This window comes from Carlito syrichta, unplaced genomic scaffold (genome assembly GCF_000164805.1).
Source record: "Carlito syrichta isolate Samal-C Ts95f unplaced genomic scaffold, Tarsius_syrichta-2.0.1 Scaffold289721, whole genome shotgun sequence".
NCBI classification, from domain to species: Eukaryota; Metazoa; Chordata; class Mammalia; order Primates; family Tarsiidae; genus Carlito; species Carlito syrichta.
The window spans coordinates 53,932-63,172 of record NW_007233817.1 but is presented as its reverse complement, the minus strand read 5'-3'; the positions used below and the strand labels follow the sequence as shown (position 1 = coordinate 63,172).

The following is a 9,241-nucleotide window of genomic DNA, read 5'->3' as shown; positions in this document are numbered from 1 at the left end:
GCAGCCACTGCACTCCAGACTGGGCAACAGAGTGAGACTCCAACTAAAAAAAAAAAACCAAAAACCAAAAATATATCCAGGATATATTGCTCTCAAGAGCAAAACAGGTTATAAAACAAAGTGTATAAGGTGATTACATTTCAGTTTTAAAAAACACTCATTCAAGACTGGGCGGAGTAGCTCACGGCTGTAATCCTAGCACTTTGGAAGGCTGAAGCAGGAGGATCGCTTGAGGTGAGGAGGTTGGAGATCAGCCTGGGCAACATTAGTGAGACCTTGACCCTACAAAAAACTAAAAAATTAGCTGGGTGTGGTGGTACACACCTGTAGTTCCAGCTATTGGAGAGGCTGAGACAGGAAGATAGCTTGAGCCCAGGAGGTCAAGGATACAGTGAACCAGGGCTGTGCCACTGCATCCTAGCCTGGGTGATAAGAATGAAACCCTGTCTCCAAACAAAACAGAAACCTATTCATATTTACTGAGGCCAGCATGTACTGAACACTTATTATTCCAGGCACGGTTTCATGCGCTTAACATGTATCAATGTGTTCAATTCTCAGAATAGCCCTACGAAGTGGGTCCTAATGTTACCCCCATTTTGCAGGTGAAGAAGCAGGTACAAGCAGGCTAGGTCCTTGTCCAAGTTTGCCAGCGACTGGGAGAGCCAGAATTTGTTCCCCAGCAGACTGGCTCCAAAAAGCGGGAGAGCAGCTTGTCAATGGCAGTTGTATCCTAGGAGGTAAGGTTAGACGAGATTTCTTTTCTTTTCTTTTCTTTTTTTGAGTCGGAGTCTCCCTCTGTTGCCCAGGCTGAAGTGCAGTGCTTCACTCACGGCCACCAAAGCCAACCTGACGGGCTCAGGTGATCCTTCCGCCTCAGCCTTCCAAGAAGCTGGAACCACAAGCACACACCACCACACCTGGTTAATTTTTTATTTATTGTAGAGACAAGGTCTCACCAAGTTCCAGGCTGGTCTCAAACCCCTGGGATAAGGCAATCCTCTCACCTCCACCTCCCCAAGTGCTAGGATTTATAGGTGCGAGCCACTGCGCCTGGCAGGAATTTGTTTATTTTCATTAGATATTTTTGTAAGCCTTGACTTTCTTTTTTTTTTGAGTCGGAGTCTCACTGCATCGCCCAGGCTGAAGTTCCCGGCCACCTCAGCATCAACCTGCTGGGCTCTGGCGATCCTTCCGCCTCAGCCTTCCAAGTAGCCGGAACTACAGATGTGTGCTACCATACCCAGCTAATTTTTTGATTTATTGTAGAGATATCTCGCCAATTGCTCAGGCTGGTCTTGAACCCGTGGGCTCAGACAATCCTCTCACCTCGGTCCCCCAAAGTGCCAGGATTACAGGTTTGAGCCACCATGCCTGGCCAGGTTTGATTTCTTAAAAACAATAAATGAGCCGGGCTCGGTGGCTCAGCCTGTAATTCCACGCCTTGGGGAGGCTGAAGTGAGTGGATTGCCTGAGCCTGCGGGTTCGAGACCCGCCTGGGCAACTTGGCGAGACCTCATCTCTACAATAAATCAAAAATCAGCCGGGAGTGGTATCGCGCACCTGTAGTTCCAGCTACTCGGAAGGCTGAGGCGGAAGGATCGCCGGAGCCCAGCAGGTCGAGGCTGCGGTGGCCGGGAGCGGCCACTGCGCTCCAGTCTGGGCGACAGAGTGAGACTCCAACTCAAAAAACAAAACAAAACAAAACAAAAGACAATAAATGTTAGGTTGTGGACATACACAAAAAAGAAAAAAAAGCCAAACAGCCACCCTGTTTCCTGGCTGGGCATGGGCTGGAGGCAATTTCAGGTGAGCAGTGTAGTGTCTCTCCTAGCATCCTCCTGCCGGACCTGCTGATGCTTTTGTTTTCTCTTCCGGAATGCCTCCAGAGCAGTCCACAGGGGTCAAACGACAGTGTGCAAGTCGAGGTCCTTGGGGCTTGACGCTTTGCTGACTGCTACGCTGTACGTGTCCGGGAAAGACTCACTCAGCCACTCGGCTGCCTTTCCGCAGGGGGACGGGGCAGGTCTCCCTCTGCTCTTCAGGCCCCAGCGGGGACGCAGCCACGCATGCAGCTCCTGAGCTCCAGGGCTGCGGACAGAGCGCCCCACAGAACCTCATCCCACCGCAGGGAAGCTTGAAAGGAGACCCAAGCTGGCTCCAAGGCCTTGAGTGATCTGGTGTTGCTAAGGCAGTGAGCAGACAAGGCACAGAGAGCCATGCCGTACCAGACTCCACCCCTGACCGTCCGGTGCACTTGACTCCTAGACTCTCAGATGCGGGCTCCCCAGTTCACCAAAAATGGGACTAGTTTTTGACTTAAATATTTCCCCAAAACTAAGTAATACCAACACCACCTGAGATAACTAGTTCTGCTATTTTCCTTCTAGTTGTTAAAAACATTCGTATATACAGTATGTCATAGAAATACATACATGTACATTTCAAAACTTGTACCATACACATAGTTTTATATCTTTAAAAAAAAATTTTTTTTTTTGAGTTGGAGTCTCACTCTGTCGCCCAGACTGGAGTGCAGTGGCCGCTCCCAGCCACCGCAGCCTCGACCTGCTGGGCTCTGGTGATCCTTCTGCCTCAGCCTTCCAAGTAGCTGGAATTACAGGCATGCGCTACCACACCCGGCTGATTTTTTGATTTATTGTAGAGATGAGGTCTCGCCAAGTTGCCCAGGCAGGTCACGAACCTGTGGGCTCAGGCAATCCACCCACCTCAGCCTCCCAAAGGCGCGGGATTACAGGCTGAGCCACCAAGCCCGGCTTAAAACATTTTTAATTTATAATTTTAAAGATGTGGGGTACAATTCAGGATTAGATATACAAGTGGTCATCACACAGGTAAAGTCTGGGCCTCACTCTGGTCCCCACTTTGCCTGGTTTGAGATCAGGTACCCAGTATCTTTTTTCCCACTTAACATTATATTGTAGATATTATCTCTGATAAAATATTCTTTGAAAACTAATTTTTAGTGGCAGCATAATATCTCACCATGTGGGTGTGACCATCTTTATTAACTAGCTCAGGGCCTCTACCAGGGCTAGATACAGCAGCATAGGCTCAGGTAAGTGTTCACTCCCACGTCCTCCTCCCAACTGCAGGGAAGAGGCTGTGGGGCACCGCCAGGGGTCAGCAGAGAGCCCCTCAACCCTGGGGCTGTCACAGTGGTACCACCAGCGCTGTGGTTTGTAATCGCTGGCCAGGCAACAATCCATGCTAATAAGTTCTAAATGTTGGAGTAGCGGAGACCTCGTCAAACCAGTAGCCAAGTTCCCTCCGAGAGCAGCTCCCTTGGTAGACATTTCCCAAATTGGAAGTGATCAGATTCCTCAAATCAATTTATATTCAATATTCCAAAACAGAGCCATGAGCTATTTTATAAATCAAGGACCACAGATAGACCATGTGGCATCAGACCTGTTCTCATCTGCTCGGTGTAGAACCATCTGTGTGTAAAACACTTGGCCTCATGGTTTTATAGGTTTGTTGGCAAAATCAAATAAATAGCACTTAAAAATTATTAAGCAGCACATATACTTGCAGTTGCCTTTTTAAAGATGAGCGGTTCAGAAACGTGGATGGAAGAACAAAGGTGGATGAGTTTTCTCTGGGTGCTAAGGAATCCCGCTAGCACTGTAACTACAAGAGGCAGCGCCAGGGCCCGAGCTGCAGCGCGACCACAGATATTTCACTGACTTTCTTCCTGTGGACCTTGCTCTCCTGCCGTGGAAGTCATCGTGGAACCAGTCAGCTGTTTTCCCCAGAAGCTGAAGTTATCATATAGTCCATCTGGTTTTAGTTCGTATCTACCTGAGGCTCCTTCAGGAGAGTCACTCGGAGCTGAGAACTGGCTTAAGCAACTGACAAGGAGGTGGATACCAGGGATGTAAAAGCCACAGGGATGTACCAGGCCTGACATGCCGGGTGGGCTCTGGCACAGGGGCTGGCACTGCCGGCCTCTGGACTGGGAGTGACCATCAGGAGCCAAAGGTACCCAGGGTTATTTCCCCCCCACCAGCTCTGACTCCGCCCTTCACCCTTCCTTCATATCCTCACCTCCATTCTAGTGCCTGGTACCCCATCATTTGCCATCAGGGAGAAAGGGCCTGAGGGCTGGGGGCTGGAAACCGTGCAGCTTTCAGGACCAGCGGGGCGCAGCCTTCCTGAGAGCAGCTGGATCTGTGCACAGTCCACTCAGCACCCTTGGAACAAGGGGACCAGGCAGCGCAGGGTCTGGCAAGTCCTTGTCGGGCATTTGACTTAAGCTCTTGGCGGAGGAAGGGCACAGAAGGTCATGCGAAGAGAACAGATGCGCTCACGGCAGCTTCCACAGCCTGAGACAGCTCCAGCAGAGAGCAGTCCCGGGCTTCCCTGAGGTCCTGCATCTGGTCCGCAGCTGGCGTTACAGAACATTGGGTGCGTGAATGAATGACAGGGCTGGGCCACGACACCAGCACCAGACCAGAGGGCCTGGCCACAGCTACATTCCGATGGCCAATCAACAAAGCGAACAGCCATCCTGGGACTTGAAAGTCAGTTCAGAGGATCCCGGCGCTGGACACACTCAGGAGAGGACAGAAGCCACAGCCCTGCAGCCAGCAGGATCACCCGCGTGCTACTTGAGAGCAGTTTCCAGACACAGGGCCTCAGGCACCCGCCATCCCTCAAGGGCTGACCACCTGACGTCAGGCTAACCGGTGGGCACCCCTGCATTCGGGTGTTGGGAGACTCCTCCGGGGGCTCTGAGGCACCAGCCGAGCTGACAGCAAGGTCCATGCAGTGTGGGGCTCCCCGGCTTCAGGCCTCCTCAGCTCCACCTGCAGACGTTGCTGCACTTCCTACTCGATGTTGTCATAGACCTGGATCACGTCCTCGTGGCTGCTGAGCGCCTGGATGAGGTGGGCGGCCTGCTCCAGGTCAGGGTCAGCCAGCTGCACCCATGTGTTGGGGATGAACTCCAGCGCACAGGACACAGAGCATAGGCCCAGAGAGTCCAGCTTCTTCCTCACCTGATGCAGCGAAGAGGCATCGCAGATGAACTGGGGACAAAGAAAGTCAGGAGTTGAGGCCAGGAGGTGGAGACAGAGCCCTGAGTAACCGCTGGACCCATCGCAGGGCCTGTGCGCTTCACAGGCAGAGATGTGGCTTCCAGCACTCTGAACCCCGCAGTCCTGGGGGAGCAAGCCCGGCCCTGTGTCTGGGCTTAGCGTCTGGGCATGCGTGGCCTGTCTCAGCCGCACGCTGGCACAGGGAGGAAGGAATCAGAGAGGCTGCCTTGGGGCCCGAGAGCCCTCGTGGAGCCCACCCAACCCACACTTTGTGCTCACCTTAAAAGCTTTCTTCTCTTCCTCCTCCTCCGTTTCCATGACATCCTCGGCACCCACTTCGATGGCCAGCTCCAGGGCACGCTCCAGGCTCACTGCCTTTTCCTCTCTGTCCTCCACACCAACCACGATCACCCCTTTTTTGTTAAAGGAGTGACGGGCTCCCTCAGCCATCACCCCCCTGTTGGGGAAGGAGCAGCCGGGGTGAGCGAATGCCTCTGGACGTCAGCCCTTCCGGCCACAGAGTCTGACCTGTCTCTCTCCCGCCCGCCATGGGCGCAGGGGGCTCTCCTTCTGCAGTGGTGACACAGCTGCCTCCAGGCAAGGAACAGTCTGAGATTGCCCCCACCCTCTATTTTCTGCCCTGACTGGAGTTCAGAGAAGGCACAGGTGCTGTTCATCATTCCTGTACCTCCAAGACACCAGGACCTCGGCATTATACAGCATCAGAGTGGACAGTGGGACACAGATCCCCTTCTACAACTGATGAACCAGTCCTCTGGCACAGGACACACGCAGGGAAAATCAATGAGCCCACCGGTTTCTGCTGAGGAGGACATGTGCTTCAAACCTGAACCCCCACCAGGGAGCAACAGCAACCGCCTTGCGCAGAACGGGAGCCCCAGGCTCTGAGCCCCTCCGCTCTCCCCGGCACGCCTACCCATTCTTGCTCAGGATATGTCTGACATCCGACTGACACTTGGGGCCACTGTTGGACAACGCCTCAATGAGCAGAGAAGAGCCACCAGGGCCTCGACCCTCATACAGCAAGTACGTGCCCTTGGTTTTCTGCAGTAAACAACAAAGCACATTTTTCTGGTTCCCAGTTCCCTCCCACATGTCAGCCGGAACCAGACACCACAATCCAACCCCATCCCAAACCCGGCCCAATCCGTGGGTTCCGTGGGCTGGGCGCTCTAGGCTGGAAGCTGAGCACTCAGGCCTGTGTTTCGGCCCCACCCTCTGAGAGGAGACACCACCGTCTGCGGTCCCAGGAAGCTCTGCCCTGCTCAAGGGGCGTCTGTCTCCCTGGCCCCTGAATGACCTATCAGCCTCTCCCCAAGTGGCTGCCCCCACTCCCCAGCCCAGCCCCCCATCTGGCCCTGGCTGCTCCCACCAAGACTCACCCCTCACCCTCCATCCTACAAGAAACCCACCTGGGAAGCCTCAAAGCTCCTACCCTGGGCTGCTGGTTACTGTTGTGAAAAGCCACACACCTGGGCCCTGTCGTAAGCACTGCTGAAAACAGCATGGTCTCAAGTTCAGACAACCGATCCCAAACTCCAGTGAGTCATCTCCTCTGGCCCCTCTTTGTCCATGGACTGCATTTCACCACTCAAGGTCCTTCCTGCACCTGCCCGGGAGCTCGCGACTAGTGGCTTCTCCGTTCCTTTTTCACAAAGGAAACCAAGGCCACTAGGTGGGGGAGCACTCCTGTCTCCATTGCCTCTGACTGCGGCCTACGTGAAAGCAGGTGACAGTGCGCAGGCTCTGGAGTCTGACTGCCGGGTTTCAAGTCTGTCATCTTCTGTGTGACCTGAGTGAAGTCACCACACCATTCTGTGCCTCAGTTTCCACTGAAAATTGCTTTGAGAATTCAGTAAGATAATGCACATAGAATTTTTATCAAAGTGCTTGGCCAGCAATGAGCACTCAATAACTACTAGCTATGAGTTATAGCTGTAGCTAGTAAGACAGTTTTTTTTTTTTTTGAGTTGGAGTCTCACTCTATCGCCCAGACTGGAGTGCAGTGGCCGCTCCCGGTCCCCGCAGCCTCGACCTGCTGGGCTCCGGTGATCCTTCTGCCTCAGCCTTCCGAGTAGCTGGAACTACAGGCGCATGCTACCACGCCCGGCTAATTTTTTTTGATTTATTGTAGAGATGAGGTCTCGCCTGCCCAGGTGGGTCTCGAACCTGTGGGCTCAGGCAATCCACTCACCTCAGCCTCCCCAAGGCGCGGGATTACAGGCTGAGCCACCGAGCCCGGCTGTAAGACAGTTTTTTCTCCCTCAGATCCTTCCTACTTGTTCCAGAGGAAAGGTGTCCTTTCACCTGGGTTCTCCATCCCCGCCCCCGACCCTCTCCCTGTCTTCTGGCTTTTCTCCTTTAGGGCATAATCACCTGAAAAAGAAAAACCCTTCCTCAGCCTAACAACAGGGTTTTTCCCACACTGCCCTTCCTTTCACAACTTGGCTGGGCAGTCGTTCTGAACTCTATCCATCCTGTCCCCAACTGTGTTCCTGTAAACAATGGACAAGGACAGAGAGCCCCCAGAAGGCTCTGGGTAGAGGGTGTTAACCACATCACCTCCATGTCCTTCCAGACACGGCCCCCACGGGAGTTGTGATCAATAGAAAGCCTGTCAAGCAGGACACACCTCCGTCTTCAGCGCCGCCTCCATGGTTGACTTGGGCATGTGCTTGCTGCGACACACCTCCAAGACACTGGCCAGGCTGCTGTTGAGCTCAGGGTCAGGACCTCCCTCTGAGACAAAGGAAAAAAAAAAGAGTGAGCAAAGACATCTCATTACAGCATGGGTTCTAGAATAAAGGGGCTTCCTGCCTTCCCAAGCTAAAACAGTGGCAAGTCACCACTTGGCTCTGAGTTAGTTTAGAAAACTATATCCAGTGTTCAAATGAGACAAGGAGAAGTATTTTGGAAAAGAAGTTTCTCTGTCCTCAGGGGTGGTTACCATTTGCTAGGTCTCAGCGGACTCTACTTTGTGTCAGATAAAGAGGTGAGAGACACAGGTGGTAACGACATCTCCTGAATTTCCTACCACCACCTGCTCTTACTCTATGACTTTGTACATAATTATCAAAATGCTCACATGACACTAATCACCCTCACTGTTTCTGAGGGTAGGGACTGGATTTCATCATCTTTGCTTGGCACAAAATAAACACTCGGTTAGTTGGCTGAACTTAGGATCAGGAATCTAGAAGAAAAGGACGCTCATAGCTGGCATGAACTGGAGGAGTAAATTAACACTAATCAAAGGCCTACTATGTGCCATAAACTACCTCAGGGTGGGCATGGTCCCTTTTTCACAGAAAAAGAAACTGGGCTCAGGCGATCCTTCCACCTCAGCCTTCCAAGTAGCTGGAACTACAGGTGTGTGCCACCACGCCCAGCTGATTGTTTTGCCAAGTTGCCCAGGCTGGTCTTGAACTCCTAGACTCAGGCAATCCTCTTGCCTTGGCCTCCCAAAGTACTGAATGACAGGTGTAAGCCACCATGCCTGGCAAGAAACTGAAACTGAACAAAGTTAAGCTGCTTGCCCAAGGTCATAAGTTAGTGACAGCAATCAAGTTTCCCTGACTCCAGAGGTCATGCTTTTTACAGGACTTTCTCTCTACTCCTGCAGGGGTCTGGCACCAAGCAGAAAAAAGGCTGTTTAAGGGTGGCTATCCACTTGAGACAAGACACAATGGGAAACCCACCCTCCGAGGAAAAGTGTGTGTGGCAAACGGGGGCCCAGGCGCACCATGGTTACTCAATGCCCCTGCCACGACCTACATGCCACCAGGGCGACTTCCGAGGGGTTGGTCTGCCTCTCTAGCAAAGAAACGATCCCACCTGTTCCTGCTAAGTGCGCAGCCACAGACGAGGTGGAAGCCACCCGCGGTCTTAGCTTCTCGGACAAGCTCGGGCCTGGAAAGGCGGGTGGGGACGTGCGCGGGAGGAGCGTGTCTGCAGGGCTGACGAGCGGGATCCGGGCGAGCCCTGGGCGGCGCCGGGAGCGCAGCGGTGGCCGGGGGCGCGGGGGGAGCGACCGCAAGCCTCCCACCTTTCACCGCCAGGCGTATGCTCAGACAGAGCTTGGAGAAGATGCGGCTCCTCTCGGCGTCCTTGGGCCCCTTGACGTGCCTGACCTTGGACCATTTGTTGTGCCCGGCGGG

General features: G+C 53.3%; 1 protein-coding gene across 1 annotated transcript; it reads right to left on the bottom strand.

Moving 5' to 3' along the window:
• Positions 1–3,000: 3,000 nt before the first annotated feature.
• Positions 3,001–9,241, bottom strand: LOC103256496 (translational activator of cytochrome c oxidase 1; the record flags this gene model as incomplete). The annotated part of the gene is made up of 5 exons (XM_008054345.2): positions 3,001–5,054; positions 5,343–5,520; positions 6,001–6,128; positions 7,717–7,823; positions 9,130–9,241. Coding segments are annotated over 5 exons (726 nt in total), but the record flags the coding sequence as incomplete, so codon positions are not given.